Source organism: Mesoplodon densirostris, chromosome 1 (assembly GCF_025265405.1).
Source record: "Mesoplodon densirostris isolate mMesDen1 chromosome 1, mMesDen1 primary haplotype, whole genome shotgun sequence".
NCBI classification, from domain to species: domain Eukaryota; kingdom Metazoa; phylum Chordata; class Mammalia; order Artiodactyla; family Ziphiidae; genus Mesoplodon; species Mesoplodon densirostris.
Genome location: NC_082661.1, coordinates 77,658,667 through 77,678,962, shown reverse-complemented (window position 1 = coordinate 77,678,962; position 20,296 = coordinate 77,658,667). Strand labels below are relative to the sequence as shown.

The following is a 20,296-nucleotide window of genomic DNA, read 5'->3' as shown; positions in this document are numbered from 1 at the left end:
GACGCCCTTGCGCTCCCCCTCTGATTTATTAGAGCTCCCGGTTTGGCGCAGATTCCTTTTTCTTCTCCTTCCCATCCTCCCTTCTTGTGCTCCTTTCCACAGTGGGAGTGCTTGCGCCTGCGGCTCAGTCGGCTCCTGTCTAAGCGCCCTGCCCGGCTCCCTCTCCTTGTTTCGCTCTCCCGGCTCCTTCTCCAGCTCCCGACTCCGCGGCCCGCCGGCCTCCACCTCCCTCTCCTGCCCCGTTTCCCGTCGCCCCTGCGGGCTCCCCCCGCGCTCGCCCAAGCGCTGCGCTCGCCCCTTGATCGCCCGCCGCGCTGCTGGCTCGGCTGCCCGCCCGCCCGCCAGCCCGCCAGCCCGCCACTGTGCAGTGGAGTTTGGTGGAATCTCTGCTGACGTCACGTCACTCCCCACACGGAGTCGGAGCTGAGGGAAGAGAGAGGGATGAGAGCGAGGGAGGGGAGAGAGAGTGCGAGAGCGAGCGAGAAAGCTGGAGAAGAGCAGAAAGAAACGGCCAGTGACGGCTAGATTCCAGAGGCCACTGCGCGCCCTTGGACCCCCTCGGAACTCGGCGCCCTCTGGAGCCTCGCAGCCCTCTCGGCCCGGCTTTCGGGCGTTTGCGGTACAGCCCGTGCCTCGGTTCGCTGGAAATCTCTCCGGGACGCGGCGGGACGCGGAGACAGCAGCTCTCTCCCGGTAGCCGGTAAGTGAAGGCCGTCTCTCCCGCATGGATGTGAGATAATGCGAGTTTGGAAATTTGTTCCACTTTGGAGAATCTTCACCGTAGGTGATTTGTGGCTCTTGGGGCTGCCTTTCCCCCGAGGTAACGCAGTTGGCAAACAGACCTCGCAAAGCCCTGTTCCTTTCGTCCCCAGCCACAGACGCTAACAATCTACGGGGTGCTGAAGTCGAGTGGGAAGCGAGACCATGGCTGGCATTTAAAAGGAGGTATCTTCCCTTAAATCTTGGTGCCAACACTACAGGGACAAATCCTCAAACTGAGGATTAGCATTCTCAAGATAAAGGGCTCTGTACAAAGTTTCAGCTATTGGAAGATTAGCCCCCTTCCCATTGTTACCAATTGGAAAAAGATTCCATCTTAACTGGCAGTTAGTGACCTCTCAGGCCCAAGCGAATTACCTGGGAGCCAGGCCTGAATGCCAAGCTCACACAATTACTTCGGATTATAAATCCTTTAAATTGATTACCAGTCAATTCCAATCTTGCACTTCGGGAGATACATTTTAAATGGGTGCAGGGGAGAGGACTGCTTTCCAGCCGTCCAGCAAGAAAAAAATTATGATTCTAAATCTGAGAAGTATGTTTCTCTTTTTTATTACAATTTAATGATTTTACTTTCCTAAGCAATTTAGAAATCAAACCATCATAAGGTAGTGTGATTTTTACTCTTTTTTTTAAATTTGTGCAAGTAGCATGTCTTACTAAACTAAATTTTTAAAGAAATTTACTATCATGAATTAAAATAATATAGGAATTCATACATTCTAAAATATTTTATGAAAAATTTGATTTTGAGAGATTTCCTTGCATTCTTTTTAGGCCATTAATAAGAATTAAAGATGCTTTTAATATCGTTTTGGAGGAAATCCATCTATAAATTCAAATACCAGTTATGTCAAGCAAACAAAGCACTTAAGCAATATAGATTGAGGATTTTTGTTGATGCAACAAAATAAGCATACAAGGTTTCAATAATCAAACCTTCCCTAAAAATGAAATAGCTACTTCATTTATGGAATGTTTTGCTCTACCTCAGAAAAACTACTTAAATTATTCAGGTGCTTTGTTCCTCAATTTGAGCATGTTTGTCCTCAAGCGTTCCTGAAGCATCGATATTAATTGGGTTAAAAGAAGGCTTAAACTGCTAAAATACAGAACTATGTTAAGCAGTATTTTAATTTCCTTAAATGATTACCCACTGCAAATTAATTTACTGACTAATCTCACTAATTTAGTTCATTGAAAACATATGTTCTTGCCATGTTTATTTTTAAACTTTCCATTAAAGATTTTGTTATAGGGTAACAACTTGAATGGAAAGGGGGGAAATGTGAAAGGATGTGGAATTACTAGGACTATATTTCATTCCTGCAATTTCATCTTATGGCAATCAGCAAAAATTATTTTTAAGTAAATTGTTTTATTCCTTAGGGCTTGCCTGCCTGCCTTAGCCAGTGTGACTCAGGGTGCTCCCATTAGCTGTGTCGTGCTTTTTAGTAAGCTCACAATAGAAAACTCAAGTTGGCCAAAACAAGATTGCCTGGCATATACATTCCAAGCAGGACATGAACTTTTGGGGTGAGAACAACTTCCCAACGGGAAAAGTTGCTCATCTTAATTTGTGAGATTAGCCATTGAAGCCAGTCTCTAAATCCAGCAGCCAAATTTGTCTTGTAAGACTTGCCTTGACAGGGCAAGTTTAAGAATCAGCAGGCAGGAATTGGAGGTCTCTTTCTAAAAATTACCTCCCCCAGTTATTTAGACTCAATTCATCTAGTAAGCCTGGTCATTATATGAAGGAGGGGAAAAAAAAAAAAAAAAGCAGGTTCCAGGACTCATTTTGACTGCCAAATAAATCCCCAAGTCATAAGGACATGTAGGAGTGAGCTAAGGAACACGCCTTGACCTTCTTTTCAGTCTTTAGAGAGGAGTTCTTGAAGATTTGTTTTGTATTGCTTTGTTTGGTCTTCAGCACTGAAGCTTGGGAGTGGGGGGAGAATGTGTAATAATTGACTGACTGTACACTGAGCTACCCTATCTTTTTCTCTTGTATATTTTACTATTTTAAAAAAATAAAAACTATTTGCAGTTACCATCTGCAAAGCTCTGGCTACCGGCTAATAATGCAGCCAATTCAGAAGTTAAAAAAAAAAAGATTATCGAAATGATGATGACATGCAAATTTCCCCTGAAATTATCATAAGTAAACATTTGAAGTCTGGACTAATAAAATCCCATCTGTGTTACTTCATATCGAGTTAGTAGAAAGCTGTGATAATGAATTTTGTAATATCTCATGAACAGACATCTCAATCAGGGACTAATCCTGTGATTTTACTGCAGAATCACTAAATCTGGAGCCACCAAACTGCTACTTCTGGGCCCCCGGGCCCGCAAGCATCGGTAGAGCCCCCGCCCGCGTCCACGCTAGCGGGTGGGGGAATCGCCTGGCGGTCCCCACCCCTGGAGCCCCACGCCGCCGCGCGGGGCAGCCGTCCCTCTAATCAGCGACCTTGGCCAGAGGCCCCTGGGCCCCGGGTCCTTCCAGGAGAGGCCGAGGAGCCGGGAAATGCGACTCCGCCAGAGCCAGAACCCCAGCTCCCTGCCCAGCCTCCGCCCCTTGCGCAGCTGGGTATCGCCCGCCCCCCCCCCCCCCCCGGCCCAGCCCCGGACCTGAGTGAGGTGGGCCCTCCCGCCGCCGGCGTACCCTGAGTAGCGTGGAGCGAGGCAGGCGCCGAGATCCAAGGGGCCTGAGGAGCGGGCACCTTTCTCTTCTTCCGTCTTTAAAGCAGCCGCGGCTCTTCTACCCACCCCTACGGAGCCCCTCGCCACCCACCTCTCCCGGTTTGCTCGTGGAGGAGAAGGGGGCGCACGTTAAACGCTTGGCTCGCTGCGTTGTGGTTGGAAATTTGGAGATCTGGTTTGCCGGGGAGGAGAAGGGGGAGAACTGGAGGAGCCGGTCTCTCGGAGCTATTTCTATGTCCTCGGCGTGCAGTAAACCCTCCGGGGGACGTTTGCCACGCTCTCCTCAATCTCAGTCACTTCACCCCATTCCCCCTGCTCTGCGATCTTAAATCATACTTTAGGGTAAATAAATGGCCGGGTGAATATCTCCAGGGCAAAGTGTGGCTAAATATGGAAAAGTGGCTCCTGATGGATGAGAGGCCCGAAGCCAGCTCGCTCCTGGAGCACCCTAGGCCTAGGGAGTCCTGCTCGTTTCAGAATTACAGAAAATCGAGGGGAACTGTTATCTAGGACAGGAACAAGTTGACTCTGGCACTCTATAAATGTTTACTAGGCTTCAACTAACGGACAGGCACTGTGCTGGCCTTCACGCGCGACTCGCCAAGGAGAAAGTCCTCTTCACTCATCCCCAAATTTTGTATCTGCTAAGGTTGTCCTCGTGTTCAGACGGGCTTTTAACCCCTGACACAGACTCCCCTGTAAGTAGTCCCACAGCCTAGGTTCCCAGAACATGGTGACTTGATCGGCCAAGAGCCCCTGGACCCATTCGCTGCAACTCTGGAGGGACATTCCCCCGCCCCTCTTTGGTAAACATTCAGATGTCCTGGACCGGGGGCAAGGGTGGGAATGAGGCTGGGCTGCCAGAGGCTGTCAGGTTCCAGAAACACGCCTGAAACCTAGCACACACTAGGCGCCTAATAGCTAGTGTCGAAGTCGTCTGCCCCACAGGTAGCCTGCTTTGAGCCCTGCGCGCTCGCCCGCCGCCGCTTCTCACAGCCCTCCTTCTCTTCCGTTTTGCAGATAACGGGGAATGGAGACCAACTGCCGCAAACTAGTGTCGGCGTGTGTGCAATTAGGTAAGAGTCGTTTCTTCCGCCAGGGTCACCCGACGGGAGACCGCGACACGCGAGGGCGGCGAGAGGGCACTGGTCCCGTGGCGAGGCCGCGCGAGGGGCGCTTCCCGGAGGGGTCGGCCAGAGCAGGAAGGAAATCAGAACCAGGACGCCGGTGGCCTCTCCCAGTGCGGGGTTGTGGATAGGGAGGGAGCCTGTCGCCGCGTGTCGAAGCCCCGGGCCTCCGCCTCCCGACGGGAGCTGCTGGCAGCCGGGGAGGCGCGGAGAGAGAACGCCGCCCTGCGCCGGGTTGCCCGAGGGTCCGGGAGACGGGAGTGTCCTCCGCTCTTTCCTCTAACTGGGTCTTTGCTCTTTGTCCCTCTTTCTCCTCCGTCCTGCCTCCCTCTCCCACCCTCCTCGACCCCCGCTACTTTCCGCCGCCATCCGGGGCGTCTCCCTCCCGGCACGTGGGGCGGGCGCGCGTGGCCCAGGCGTGCAGCCGGCGGCCGTTGAATGCCTCTTCCCCAAAGACTCTGAAATCAAAAAGGTCGAGTTCACGGACTCTCCCGAGAGCCGGAAAGAGGCGGCCAGCAGCAAGCTCTTCCCGAGGCAGCATCCCGGCGCCAATGGTAAGGCCGAGAACGAGGTGCAGGCCGCGCGCTGGGCACCAGCCTCCGGTCCTCTGGGGCTCGGGTGAGGCGCACGCAGGCGAGGCCGCCAGACGGGGCGCGCCTGCTCGGAACTTGGCCTCTGGTTGGGATGGGAAGCAGCCGTCCAAGGAACGTTAATTCCTTTCCCCAAATTATACTGCACTCCTGAGACCCATCACCTCTCCCTCTCCCTCTCGCTCTCTCCTGATCATCTCCTGATGTGTGGCCTGATCTGCGCACACCCCCAACCTACCTCTGTGCCGCTAGCTGGCGTGGAAAAGTGGTCCAACAGCGACCTCTGTCGCTCACCACGTCCCACTGCATGCAGCAGACGCGGGGCCCACCCCGTACCGACGGCCCTCGGCCGCGCCCCTCCCAGGCTTGTGGGCCCTGGGTTTACCGCGGAAGGCCAGCAGGCGAGGCTCTGGCTGGCGTAGGTTCGCCCCGACGGCGAGCTGACAACAGCCCTACAGAGCCTGAGGGCAGCAACTGCGCGCAGCAGCCGAGGGTGGAATGGAGCGGGTGCCCCTGTCGACACGAACCTACCTGTCGTGCTGGTTGCGGGATCTCGGGTTTTGGTGGTGTGGTTGATCGGTTTCACTCTGGACGAGGCAAGGGATATTGCTGCTCAAACTGTGCAGGCTTGTGTCAAACTTAAAACGTCTCCAACGCACAGATCTTGTTGAATTGAAACGTGTCTTTTAGGTGTGTGTGTGAGAGAGACAGAGACAGAGAACAGAGACAGAGAGAGACAGAGAGACAGAGAGACAGAGAGGGGATGAGAGGACAACCTTTCCTTTGGAATACATGAAAAACTCAAATTTACCGTTCGTCTATTCTCCGTGTTTTCCAGGCCCCTTAATAAATAAGTGCCTATCCTTAGGAGGTTGTTGACCTTTGATAACGTGAGGAGATAAAGCCCTCGCAGTCTTCGGCCCCTAACCCCCTCTTTCCGGATTAAAGTGTAAGGATACAAATGTAATGTGTGCTAGAGGGGAGCGAATTGGTACCCCCCGCCAAGTAAACAAGCCGTATTACCGAGAAGAAAACAAAAGCCCCGCACTGGGCTTCCCAGTGAATCGGAGAGAAAAGCATCATTTGTTGGAATAAAACGTCTAAAGTGGTGTGGAGCACAACGGCCTCGACACTGCGCAATATCGCTAAGTCCTCCTGCTGGGCCAGTTAAACGCTCACTTGTCCGGGATTAACCCCATGGGGTTAAATGGGGCCATGTAGAGATAACGTCGGGTGATTTCTGTCATTAAGATTGTGTTAAATTCTTCTTCTGTTTGATAATCGGTCGTAAAAATAAATTATTACACCAGAGTATGTTTGGGATATGGTTAAAAATCAAGAGCAGCGATGACTCCCGGGGAAAATGCTTTGTGCGTGTTCAGCGCCGGCTCCGGCCAGGCTAGGGGAGCTCCCCAGTCTCGCTTCGCACAGCGCGGGCCGGCCGCGGCCCAGCCGAGGTTGACATTTCTCGCAGCGCTGGGAGCCGAGAGATGCAAAATGTCTCCTCCCACCCCCACCCCAATCCAGTGTTTTCTTGACCCCAGGAATGGTTTCTGAGGGCAGGTGGCTTCCACGAGAGATTAGGACCCCTTGGAGGGGAAGTCTGAGGTGGGATGGGGGCTTCCTAGGTGGGCAAGAGGCGGCGGAGAGCCGGCGAGTCCTGTCTGCTCCTGTCACCGTCCAGGCAGGCGCTCCTGGGCGTTCGCTTTTGGTAATTAGCAAACAAATAAAGAGCTAGAAATAACAAACGATTGTTTTCTTAACCATTATGTTCAGGCCCGGATTATTTTAGTGCAGGGATAGGCTCTTCCCCACACAGCTAATAGTCTGTTTTCTACTTTTTGGACCGAAAAGGAAAATTGCTGCCCAAACATGTTTGATGCCATTAATTAAGAAGATACACGTGATAGGAAAATTGCTGAAAATCTTGATTTTATTGGCGTTTAGGGAGTGGGATTAGACCAAAAATGTCACACACGAGTGGGCAAAGCCATAGAAGGAAGGTTGCCAGAGTCCCCTTTACTGAGTAGAAGTAAATTTAACTTACGGAATATGCAAACTCCTAGCGACAGCCTGCGAAAGAAAGAAAAGAAAAGGAAGAAAGAAAGAAAGAGAAAAATGATTTTTTCTCCTTAACTTTTTTATAGTTTTTATTTGCTTTTAAAAATAAAAGTGTTTACAATGACATGCGATTTTCGAAAATGGCCATGCTATTCTATTATTGGCACTATTCTCCCTCAGCCCCCCAAAGCACGGTGTCCTCATTGAAGACTGAAAATGTCTTCGGAGTTGACAGTGTCGACTTCTGGGAGGCCCGGCCTATGCGTCCCATCGCAAGCGAGTCCCCATCCCCTTGATACCCACAGCCTGGCTAGAACCCCGAAACGGGAGGGGGCAGGGAGTATGCTGAAGATCCCCTAAAGCCAGGGGTTTGAGAGAGGGTGAAGAGAGGGGTGGCTAGGTATGGCAGGTGAAGAGAGGCAGAGTTGACAAGTTAAACAGCATCTCCCAGACAGAAGGGGCAGAGGCACGCTTAGAACATCCCCCTAGAACAGAGGTCCTTGGCTTTTCCTCGCTTTGGGTGTCCCGTCCCGAAAGGAGCTTCGTTTGGAGGAACTCAAAAAGTTGTCTTCGCCTTCGGGAAGAGGACGGAATGATCCTCCCCTGTCAATACCTTTAAAGTTTCGGGGCCGTGGCTCTGGATTCGCAGCTGTAATCGACCGAGCTGCCGCCTCTCGGTCCCCGCGCCTGGCTTCGCGACCGGACCTGGGGCGGGTACCTTCGCCGGGCCTCCCCCAGCGATACCGTTAATTTTAAAATCGTTTTGGCAGAGCAGTTGGGCTGAAAGTGTTCGACCCGGGCCTCTGGTGCGCGCAGACTTCCTTCCCTAGGGACAGGGACTCCAAGGCCCCGCCACGACACACACCGTCTCCTGCGGCAGCAGCCGGGTGCCCGTCTTCTTCAGAGCACCCGCGGTAACCCCCGCCGCCTTGGCGGCCGCAGAGCCCTGTTCACTCAATCACCAAATGCTTGCGGAGCACATGCACCGTGGATTCCTAATGTATCCCCCCCCCGAGCCCCCCAAAACAAATCGCCTGGTTTCCCTTCGCCGTTACAGAGCGATTTAAATGCTCACTAGGAGCACCGCGAAAGCAGCCCAGACCACCTCCAACAAAAGGCAAAATGGTGCTGCGTGGGGCGGCGCTCGGGCCAGAGCGTGGTCAGGAAGAAGGGGGGTGTTTAGAAGGGTGGAGGGCTCTTAGTGCGAAGAGGGGGCAGGGGACCGGGGCGTGCCGCAGAGGCGTGAGGTCTCCGGAAGCGCAGAGCTGGGGAAGGGGAGAATTCCATTTTTTTTCTACCCACACCCCACCCCACGCCAAATCTGCAGCTTATCGGTAGAAGCTGCCTCTCTTTTCTGCGTGGGTTTTTTTTCCTCCCAAGAGGGGAAGTTGTCCAAAAGTAGTCAGTCCCAGCGGATTCCCGCCCGCACAGTAGTCTTTTACAGGTCGCGTTCCTCGGTACTGACGCAGTGCGCGCTCAAAGTTTCGCAAGGCTGGCTCGGCTGTCAACCCGCACCGCCCGCTGTTAATATATGCAGCAGTTGTTAGAGCGACTCGGGGGAGAAGGAAATGTATAACGAAAGCTTATTCGTGAGCAGGAATATACTAATGGAACAATCTGATGTCTTCTTAATCCTATGTAAAAAGCTTTGTCGTCTTCCTAATATTGACTGAATGGGTAATTAATGGCTCTTCATCTAGGCGAATACCCTGTAATCCAAAGATAGGCAAAAGACAACAAGCCCAAGGTAGAAGACAAAAGGCCCAACTGCGGTCGCCACCCTCCTTCCTCCCACCCCAACCCCCCCGCTCAGCGTCTTCAAATGGGAAAGTTTCCTCTCAGGAGAAAAAGGCAAGAGTGGGAGAATATACATACCTTTCCTGGGCTAGACTGCTAGACTTAATCACAGAAGCTGGCCACCCCGCTCAATTCTCCACTGCTCCGTCTTTCCCCCACCAGTCCTTCCCTCCACTTTTCTCTCTTCTCAGTTCCTCTAGAAAGTCTCCCCCATTGTGGCTCTGACCAGCACCTTTTCCCCCAAGGCACCCGTCTTTCATTTAGGGAAGTGATTAATAACAGAGGACCAACATACAAGGTCCTCAGAAGGCTCAGGCAAAGGACTGAGCTCCTTTCTGATCCTGATGGATGCTCCTTTCTTTTACAACCTAAGGCAGACAGTCTGTGAGGACTAAGGTAGTTGGCAAGGGAGGGAAGAAATGAATAGGAGAGAGAGCAGGCAAAATTACGTGTATGTGTTAAACAGCGATCAGGAGTGATGCAGTCAACTTCATTGTGAGGATCTGACATGAAGAGTGCCCAAGATTCTCCCAGCATGTTTTTAACAGGCTGACATTTTAATTTAAACCTTTAGAAGTAATATATTACTTGGGTTACGACAATGAGGTGGGTTCCTTTTTTTTTGTCAGCTTTTAAAATATTATTTCACTAGGGAAATAAAAGCTTCAGCTCAGATTATAGGTGGGTATTTTTGGATTTATGTGATTTATGGTCACCATGACAACTAATGCTGAATGTTAGCTACCAGCATGTCTGGGAGAGGGAAGACAGAAAGAAGGGGAACAAGAGAAATAGAAAGGGAGATGGGACATGAGCTGAAGAGGGAAAATAGAGAAAAGAGAAAGAGGAGCATTTCAATCCACTTTTTTTAAAAAAAGTAACTTTAGTTAGTCCCTTGTCATTTCTATCTCTCTGGACCTAGATGTTGATGTTTATCTCATTCCTCTATCTCTCTCTTACCCCTATACACGAATATACCGTTCTCTTTATTTTACTTTTCCACAACTAGTTGCAGTTCAGGCGATTAAATGAGCGCCTAATAAACCTGTAGCATTAACAGGCTGATGTGAAAAGGCATTACAGCACATGCGTTTAGTGATTGCAGTAGTCCTCCCACCTCCCCGAGCCCCCTCGAATCTCTCGCTCTTCTCTCCACCCGCCAGTGTGGGGTGAAGAGAACCGCCCAGCAGCCAGCTATCCCAAACTTGAAGCCACAGTGTGGGAACGGAAATATGGGGACCATTTGCAGGGACCCAGAGAGGGCGGATGTTGCTCAGTACCTCTACAGACTTCTGATTCCGAAAAGAATCCGCCACTTTTTACAAACCTGCACTTTTTTATTCCATTTAGGGAATGGGAGGGGGCGGAATCAGCCACAATAAAGCCTTTAATTTCTGGGTCCTTCGGCTTCGTGACTGGGGTTGGGGGAGGACAGTGAAGGGGCCCTTTCCAGCTTGATTTGCGTGCAGAGAAAAGCCAGGCAGGGGAAGGAGGGGAGGCAGAGCCACTTCTCCGGGCAAGGTGCAAGGTCTCCCTCTGACCTCTGCACCTAAAACCCGCACGCTCGCGCATACACACACTCACGCCTGTCACGTGCCCCCGACCTGAGTCCCGGCGGGTCTCGTCCTTGAGCTGGCCTGGATGGGAGCAAGACTACCACCCCTCTACGGCCTGACAGCGCAAAGAGACATCTAATTGAACCACCTTCCAGGTGAGCTTTGAGGACAGATTTTTCTTTTCCCCAGAAGTCACGAGTCACTTGGTTGGGTCCCAGTTCATATCCCAGCCGCCACAGCCGAGAGTTTGGCGGCGCTACCCAACCCATCTCGCCGCAATGGCCAGAGGGCCTTTGTGCAACTAACCCTGAAGAGTGTGAAATTAAATAAGACCTTAAGACTGGTAATCGGTGGCAAATACCAGCTCAAAACACGCCTGACCCCGTGTCACACATTTCCCTCCTCAAGAGTCTTTCTTTGAAAGAATAAGCAAGAAAACCCGATTGAGACGATCCCTGATTTCTTCTGAGTGGAAAACCCAAACCCGCGCTGGGCTTCCTGTCCTTTCCCCACCGCAGCTGTGCAGCACCTCCAGCTTCCCTGAACCGACCATGCTGCTTTTTTTCTGAATTGGCAATTTCTGTGATGGAGGCTGAAGTCATAGTAGTTTCTAGGATCAGTCAAAGAAGAGTGGGGGGCGGGCAGGTAACAGTAGTTCTGAACTGACAGAATACCTAAGATTCCCTTACTTCCAGCTCCTTTGTCATCTGTATTGCCTATACATTTGCACCCACAGGTATTTTGTAGATTAAATCTAAAAATTGCCCACCACCACTAGAGTTTTAACTGAAAAATGTTTCTTCATTCCCCACTACACACTTGCTTTTCCTCATCTAGACTTTTCATGTTGGAGCACTCCTACCACCGGTGGAGTGAACCCTGTTGGGGCTGGAAAGGGTATCACCCAAACTCGGAGTGTGTGAAGTGATTAGAAGATTAGGAGAGAGTTGAAACTCTGGCTAGAAAAATGCAAAGAAATACCTCCCTGGCTCAGTTGGGGTTTTTTTTGGGGGGGAATATATTATGTATGTGTATTTCTATCTATAGATAGATATATGCATATGTATATATGATTTCATTTTTGCTTAACCAGAGTTCTTCAAGTAATTTGTCTTTCTTTATTCTCCACTTGACTTTGCAATGGATCGATATAGTTTAAGATTCCTTATCTTTTTAGGCTTTCAGGCTGATCACCAGCATTTCCACACTTTGGCACTATGGGAAGCTGTCACTTGCCGTTGGATTTTTCACCCACTTTGGAGGCTGGTTTGGGTCCTTCATACTGTATTTGCCTTGAGGAAAGTTCTGTTAGTCAACAGAGCCAAAGAGCTTAAATCAAAATTCCATGGGTTTAATGAGAGATGGGCTTAGAAATCTACATGGCTCTGTGGAGCTTCTCAGCTCTTCTGAGTAAGGAGTTTTGAAAACCACTCAGAGCCTCCACCAAAAATTTCAATTCCAGGGTTTGAATGTTGAAGAGACAAGGAAAAAAAGTATGCTCACTATGGAGGAGAATCTTTCATTCTTTGATGTGATGGAGTTTCTTTGTGATATGAAGGCTTGAGCGTATGGTATTGTGGGGATTGCAGCTATGCTGAGGTTTAAGAGAAGATACTAGAATATGATTAGTAAACACATTGGGCAGAAAAGGACTGGATTCATATTGACTTACTTATAGGTCATCAGCTGGCAGTGCAATGGGAGGAAATATTTACTTTACACATATACTTTATGGTCTTGAGGAAATTCAATAAGAAAATGGTGAGAAATATTTTAAACCCTTATTTAAAAGACTTAAGCAAATTAGGGTCTTATCAGATTAAAAACCACTACAAATGTAAGAGCATTGTCTTTGGTGAAACACTGGGGGGTCTGAGAAGGAGATTCTCCACCAAATCTCAGGGGTAAAATGCATCATTTAAGCACCAGATAATGAGCAGAATGTAAATTAATTTAACCTTCTTTACCAACAGGCTGCTTATGTAATATGTATAATTTAGTGATAAGATTTCAGGACCTAATATAGCTGGATGTATGAGCCTCAGCTAATTCAGACCTGTCACATGAGCACATGTTCTGCTCTAAGCAGGTGTGTGTATGCATGGAATGGGGTTAACTGGAATAAAAGGTTAAAACCAGAAATGCTGATTTAAAGCTTCCTATGAAGAAAGTTCCTCCTTGTAGCTAAATTCTTCTTAAAGTGGCATGATACTTTGGGGAGAGACTGAAGAATTCTCATTTGGTTCTTGGACTGCTCTCAAGCTTGTTTAAAATGGGGGAGGAGTTGCAGATATGGTCGGGGGGAGGCGGGAGCAGGGCAAAGGAGAGACACATAGGTTACAAACGTATTTGTAGTCGGCTTCGTCCACTCTGCCTCAGATTGAAAAGTTTCCCAATCTTGGGAACAAGGACAAGGAGGGAGTTTTCTGAAGACACCTCATACTGGCGTTGCAAATCATTGACTGTAATGTCAAACAAATACACATTCAGGGATGATAACACTAACTCCACAATAAAGCAATCGTCAATGCAGAAACCCAGGGGAGATTAGTTTGTGCTCTCCAGCTGACCTAAGCTGGAGGACAAAAGGACTTTCAGAAATTATTTTGAATGATATCTTTGAATTTCTTTCTTTAATTTCTTTGGAAATAGAGCTGTAAAGATTTAGATGTCCCCAAAGGTGTTTTTTCCTTTTGTTTTAAATAAAGGAACAAGGCTTTGCTTTTCCTTGCTGAGTGTTCTCCTAGGCTTTTGCCCACAACCTACTGCCTCTGCCTGTTTGGACTCCACCAATTCAAGACAGCCTGGAGCTCCTAGGAATAGAAAATGACTTAAAAATTATCCTTGAAATTGGTTATTTGGCAACATTCTTAATTGTATGGAAATTCATTAAAGCATATTTTATATATAATTAGCTCAAGGTTGTTGATTCTACAGGCTTTATGGGTTTGAATCTGGTAACAAAGTAAACAAGAGAATTGAATTTAAAGCGTGGCTCTCTCGGGTTAGGATGAGCTTAATAGAGTGTATAAGGAATTTGAAAGCTCTAGGATATGTGTCTTAATCAACGTTAAGTAGAATGGATAAGCTTTCAGCATTTTGAAAATGCTGGGTTAGGGTTTCTAGTCTATTGTGTGTTTTCTGTCTGGGGACTAATAAGCATTACAGAGAACGTGATCTGAGGCGACTTTTTATTCTTGTATAAATCCAGAGTGAACCACCAAACAGTTGTTCGTTTAAAGTCAAGGTAATTTTCTTTTGACGGATCCATTTGCTTCTCGATTTCTAATTTATTAGCCTCTCTTGGCTCTGTCTTCTTTGCAATTAAAGTAAAGCTTCTTCAGATTAGCTCCGCAGCATTCACTTGACAGGCTGTTTGGAAAATTTAAGATCGGAGAGATGATTTGTTGGTGTTCTGAAATTTTTCTGGTTTTAAGTAGCATGTCTCCTCTCCATACGGGGGAGAAAAACACCTCTCGGTAGGAAATGAATGTAGTGAGACACAAAAGGAAGGAGGGGAGGGTGGCTGGGTGTCTTGCTGATCCTTATACCCCTCAGCCTTCGATCTTTCCGCTTCTTTCTGACGAGCCTTTTACTCCCAGCCGCATCTTTCCACCTCCCCACCAGAACTAAAAGCCGGGTCGTCTTTGGCCGGGCCGGAGCAGAATTCCCGGGAGCCGCCGGGTGTAGACTCGGCGGGCACAGCGAGGTATTAGCCCGGCCCCGCACAGCTGATAGGTGCAGACAAGACTGGCCCTCAGTCGCGGCTCGGGGGCTCCTGATTGGTGCGGAGTCACGTCACTCCAGCCGGCGAAGGGTCTGGGCGGAGGCGGGGAGGGTTGGGGAGGGCAGCGGCCGAGTGACGTCTCGGCATCAGGAAGCCCGCCTCTGGTTTTAAGATGTTAGGCCAACAGGGAAGCTTGGAGCCGCAGAACTGGTCCGTCGCTCGCCTGGGTGCTGGGACCTGAGCTGCGGCGAGGCCGGGCTCGAGCTCGACCGCCCGAGGGAGTGTGCGTGTGCTCACCGCGGAGGGTGCGCCCAGAGGCCCGCGCCGCTGCCGCCGCCGCCGCCGCAGGAGATCTAATATCAGCTACCTGTCCCTGTCACTCTTGACACTTCGCTGTCAGGGCTGCCGCGCGGGGGGCGGGCAGAGCGCAAACAGCGGCGTTAGCTTTCCTTATTGGAGGGGTACTTGAGGGAGGGAGGGAGGGAGGGAAGAAAGGGGTCTTTGCCCACTCTTGTTTCGCTTTGGAGCTTGGAAGCCTGCTCCCCAAAGACGCTCCGAACCGTGCTCTCCTACCCACATCCCCATGTCTCCTTTGGCCCACTGACTTTCGGCCGCCGGACCCTTTCGCTTGAGCCTTCCGAAGGGGACGGGGGCGGCTCGGCTCGAGGACTCTGCCGGGGTTGTGTTCCCTGCTCTGCCCGCGGCGGCCACCGCGAGGAAACTCCGCGCCTAGAGCGGGAAGCGGAGCAGGCGGCGGCGGCGACGGGGCTTCGGCCGGCCGGCAGCCCAGGACTCGTAGGGCGGCGCGTTCCTTCGTCCATGAACTGCATGAAAGGCCCGCTGCACTTGGAGCACCGAGCAGCAGGGACCAAGCTGTTGGCCGCCTCCTCGTCCTCCTCCTGTCACCATCCCCAGCCGCTGGCCATGGCTTCGGTCCTGGCTCCCGGTCAGACCCGCTCCCTGGACTCTTCCAAGCACAGGCTGGAGGTGCACACCATCTCTGACACCTCCAGCCCCGAGGCCGCAGGTAAGGCGCCGCGTGGCCCCGCGCCGCTCGGCCCTTCTCGCCCCCGAGGAAGTCGGCCCCTCCTGGGGGAGGCGTGGTGGGAGTGGTCCTGTAGCCCGCTCCCCGCAGAACTTCCGGAGCCAGGGTTGTGTTGACCCCTCGTCCCGTTCGCTCTGCCTGGACTGCCTGGCTGGGGTAGCGCGATCCACGCGGGCAGTTCTGCCGCCCTCCCTATTCCGACCCTGGCCTCCTTTCTGTTTTCTGGGTCACAAAAATCCCAGCATCTCCATTCGAGGACCTTCAGAGGCCGCTCCCCGAGGCCCCATGCGGCCCCTGTTCTGCTCTCGGCTTTCAGCTACCAAGAAGCTCCGCTTGTTAGAAAAATATTTGTGAAACTACGCCTCAGAAGAACAGGCGGTTTTCCTAAAGGGCAGAGGAACTTGGGTGCCTCGCCGAATCCCGAAGCCTACTTTTCCTAGCCTTCCGAAACCGCATCGAAATCTGAGCTTTTTACGAGGGGGGTTCTGTAAAACGCGCGCGTGTGGGTGTCCCGGGAGATTTGGTGTGTCCTCGCAGAAGCTTATAAATATACTTGAAAGCACAGGCTATAAAAATGACTGTGCCGTCGCAGTGAGATAAACGTGTAAATAAAACGTGCGGCGCTGGGGGAAGAGAGGCGGTGGGGCGCGCACACCCACACTCACGTCTGCACACCCCGCAGACGCAGCGCTTTCCCTGGCCCGGAGCGGCCGCTCCACACCCTCCTCCCCCGCCAGGCAGCCTAGCTCTTCCCCGGCCTCTGCCGTCCTGGTCCAGTTGGTGTTCGCGGGTAGCAGGTGGGCATGCTGACGGGGACCTGTGTGTTTCGTTTTCAGAAAAAGATAAGAGCCAGCAGGGAAAGAATGAGGATGTGGGCGCCGAAGACCCGTCCAAGAAGAAGAGGCAGCGGCGGCAGCGGACTCACTTCACCAGCCAGCAGCTGCAGGAGCTGGAGGCCACTTTCCAGAGGAACCGCTACCCGGACATGTCCACGCGCGAAGAAATCGCCGTGTGGACCAACCTTACGGAAGCCCGAGTCCGGGTAGGAGCCCGCACGGAGGCTGGGAGGGCTAGCGGGGAGGGCGTTGCGGGGATGCCGGCCCTGTAGCCCGGGAGAGAGTGTGGAAGGCAGCGCCGTCCGAGAGGGCTCGGGTGGGTGCCTTTGCAAAGGCAGATGGCCTCACGGCGGCCCCAGTTGCGAGGTTACAGCTCCCTCTTCCGAGACTGGCCGCGGGCCTGGCGCAGGCGCCGGGAGCGGCTCCGGCTCAACGCCCCGACCCACTGCGCTCTCCCAAACGCGGCCGCTTGCATTCGCCTGCACAGGGCATTGTGTTCCCGGCTTGTATTCGCCAGACGAGCGCTAATAAGATCCGTCCCAGGCCAGGAGCCAAGGACAGGCTCCAACCTGAGCGCCTTTAACAAGGAAAACCCGCCTGAGACACTCAGGAGTTTGCACTCCCTGGAAAACTTCCGCGCCAGGCCTAGCCCGGCCCTTTCTCTCCTCTGCTCTCCCTCCTTACACAGTCTTTGCCGTTTTTCTGCCATTCAGATCTCTTCCACACCCTATCCCCTGGTTTTGTGATCTGCGGAAGCAGTTTTAATACACAACTGCTACCCTGCCAGTCCTCTTAGAAAGAAAAGAAAAAAGAAGAAAAACTTTTCGGTTTGGTTTATTTATCTTTTCTCAGGAGACTGTTACTCACACCCTTCCTCCCAATCATAATAGTTTTATTAAAGAAAGGGCTTACCTTTGTAGCAAATCTGTACTTTATGGATTGGCAAAAATGAACTTAAATTACCCAATATCCTGGTTTGTGCTGGTCGGTGGAAAACTCGAAATTTGTTAGGATTCTGGAAGTAGAAAACACACATAGCAGGAGCCAGAGGCTTTGCTGTTTTAAAAAAAAAAATGCTCTGGATAGAAAAAGAGCCCCCAGTTAGAGCTGAGAAAACAGAAGAAAACACTACAGCAATAATGATGAAATGAGACCAAAATGCACTCCCAAAGCCGAGAGACCGAAGGCACTCTCTGAGTGGCATGTGTGTAGGGATTGAGGCTGTGCTAGTGGATAAATGAGCCAGGTTGAAGTTGGAAATGGTTTTAGTTTAACAGCGCAGAGCTACGGCTCAGGCCCGGACCGCGTGTTTTTTTGCACAAGGTCAGTTTTCCGTAGCTCTCACGCGCATCTGGGGATCGGGCCTCGCACGTACTCTTCTCGCCTGGGCAAAGTTTAGACGGCCCAGGGTAGAAATAGCAAGTAATTAAAATGAAAACACAATCTATGGAATCCTTCGGAAAACCCTCCCCCACCCCCTCCGACTTTTCAGCAGTCCCTTCCAAGTCCCTGCCGCCGCAGCGCTGCGCTCTGGCTTCCTGGGACTACCTCCTTCCAGGCCCGCTGCTTGTCCAGCCGAGTGGGCAGTGAGGCGTCCTTTTTATAGCTGTCGGGTGCAAAGAGGAAGGGGGATAAAAAGGAAATCGAGAATGAAAGGGAAAAAGGAGGGGGAAAAAAGCGGATTAGGTGGCTGGGCCTGGCTGAGATGTGTAATGTGAAACATCATCGGTGTCAGCTCGGAAATCTCGAGTCAGGCCTCTCTCCAATACACAATAGCCGCCGTCTGGGGCGACGGGCCGGCCCGATGTGGATTGAGAATGGGGTTGCGTCTGGGCCACCGGACACGGGTGGGGGCTGGCGGGGCTGGGCGGCCGCCCGCAAAGCCCAGCGACTAGACCGGGCCCGGCCGGAGCAGCGCCGGGCGCGCGGGTCTGGCCTGGGGCGGGCGGAGGGTGTGAAGGAGCAGAGCGAAGGGAGGGGAAGGCTGCAAAGCGACTCGGCCCGGGTTCCCGGAGATTTACACGCTAGGCTCGCGGAGTTTAATGAGCTGTCGGGGAGGTGGTCTTTTACTTTTCATTTGGTTATTTTGCTAGGCGAGGAAGGGGGTCGTGGCCTGGCGCCTGTTGAGGGCGCACGTTCCGTGGAGTAGGGGGCGGCGGTGGAGATTCGAGAGGGGAGGAGGAGTTGTGGGAGAGAGAGCGGGCCTCCCAGCCCCTTGTCCTCATCACTGTGGCTTTGGAATGCAAGCAAGTTTGCAAGGTGGCCGGGGAAGGGTTGGGCGGAAAGCCCGCTGCTCTGAGTTTATTTTGCAGTAAGTGTTTTTGGACCCTGAGGAGGACGTGGGTTAGTGAATAAGCCACTCACAGGCCGCCAGGCGGTGTGCTGGGGTTTGTGGCGCAACTCAGAGCCCGGGCTCGCAGGCCTGAACCGGCCTGGCCCCCTGCGTTGGGACGGGGCTCTGGCAGCTTGGGGCACGGGGCGGTGGGGTGGTGGTGGGAACTGTGGCAGGGAGGGTGTGCGGGTGTGTGTTGGAGCGGGGGTGGTTGCTGGTGCTTTCCCGGATCTAGGTTTTACTAATCCGATCTGTGGCATCTGTTTGCTCCCTTGCCCTCCACCCCCAGGTTTGGTTCAAAAATCGCCGGGCCAAATGGAGAAAGCGGGAACGCAACCAGCAGGCCGAGCTGTGCAAGAATGGCTTTGGGCCGCAGTTCAACGGGCTTATGCAGCCCTACGACGACATGTACCCGGGCTATTCGTACAACAACTGGGCTGCCAAGGGCCTCACGTCGGCCTCCCTGTCCACCAAGAGCTTCCCTTTCTTCAACTCTATGAACGTCAACCCACTGTCATCCCAGAGCATGTTCTCCCCACCCAACTCCATCTCGTCCATGAGCATGTCGTCCAGCATGGTACCCTCAGCGGTGACCGGCGTCCCTGGCTCCAGCCTCAACAGCCTGAATAACTTGAACAACCTGAGCAGCCCGTCGCTGAATTCCGCGGTGCCCACGCCCGCCTGTCCCTACGCGCCGCCGACTCCTCCGTACGTTTATAGGGACACGTGTAACTCGAGCCTGGCCAGCCTGAGACTGAAAGCAAAGCAGCACTCCAGCTTCGGCTACGCCAGCGTGCAGAACCCGGCGTCCAACCTGAGTGCTTGCCAGTATGCCGTGGACCGGCCCGTGTGAGCCGCGCACTGCGCCGGGATCCTAGGACCGTGCCGGATAGGGCAGCTCTGCCCTTGTTGAAAGACTGGGAATTACGCTAGAAGGTCGTGGGCACTAAAGAAAGGGAGAGAGAGAGAGAGAGAAGATATAGAGAAAAAGGGAAACCACTGAATTAAAGAGAGCTCCTTTGATTTCAAAGGAATTTCCTCAATGTCTGACATCTTTCACTAAAAAGTATTTCCAACAGTTGCAAGGACACACACAAATGTTTGACTGGATATGACATTTTAACATTACTATAAGCTTGTTATTTTTTAAGTTTAGCGTTGTTAACATTAAAATGACTGAAAGGATGTATATATATCGAAATGTCAAATTAATTTTATAAAAAGCAGTTGTTAGTAATATCACAACAGTGTTTTTAAAGGTTAGGCTTTAAAATAAAGCATGTTATACAGAAGCGATTAGGATTTTTTGCTTGCGAGCAAAGGAATGTATATACTAAATGCCACACTGTATGTTTCTAACATATTATTATTATAAAAAATGTGTGAATATCAGTTTTAGAATAGTCTCTCTGGTGGATGCAATGATGTTCCTGAAACTGCTATGTACAACCTACCCTGTGTATAACATTTCGTACAATATTATTGTTTTACTTTTCAGCAAATATGAAAAAAAATGTGTTTTATTTCATGGGAGTAAAATATACTGCATACAAATTGGTCTGGATTCTTTCTGCCCTCCTCTGTCGCCTGGCCAGGGTTTCTCAGTTACTGCTTCCTAAACAAACCAGTTCCCTCTGCCTGCCTAGTTAAATACACAAGGCAGCAGTACTTATTTAAATTTGGTAGAAATAAATTATAGTCATTCATCAGAAACTAAAAAGAAAAAAGAGGTACTCTCAGAA

At 51.3% G+C, this 20,296-nt stretch overlaps 1 protein-coding gene across 3 annotated transcripts; it reads left to right on the top strand.

Annotated features, from left to right (window-relative positions):
* Nucleotides 1-607: 607 nt before the first annotated feature.
* PITX2 (paired like homeodomain 2) lies at nt 608-20,095 on the top strand. Of its 3 annotated transcripts, XM_060088580.1 has the most exons (5): nt 608-700; nt 4,504-4,559; nt 5,027-5,164; nt 16,223-16,428; nt 18,844-20,095. In XM_060088580.1, the coding sequence occupies exons 2-5, from the start codon at nt 4,514-4,516 to the stop codon at nt 19,405-19,407; spliced, it is 954 nt and encodes a 317-aa protein (XP_059944563.1). In that variant the 5' UTR covers nt 608-700; nt 4,504-4,513; the 3' UTR covers nt 19,408-20,095. The 3 variants fall into 3 exon arrangements, with proteins under 3 accessions (XP_059944563.1, XP_059944570.1, XP_059944555.1); XM_060088587.1 differs by lacking the exon at nt 5,027-5,164; XM_060088572.1 differs by lacking the exons at nt 608-700; nt 4,504-4,559; nt 5,027-5,164 and adding an exon at nt 14,865-15,368.
* The last annotated feature ends 201 nt before the right edge of the window (nt 20,096-20,296 follow it).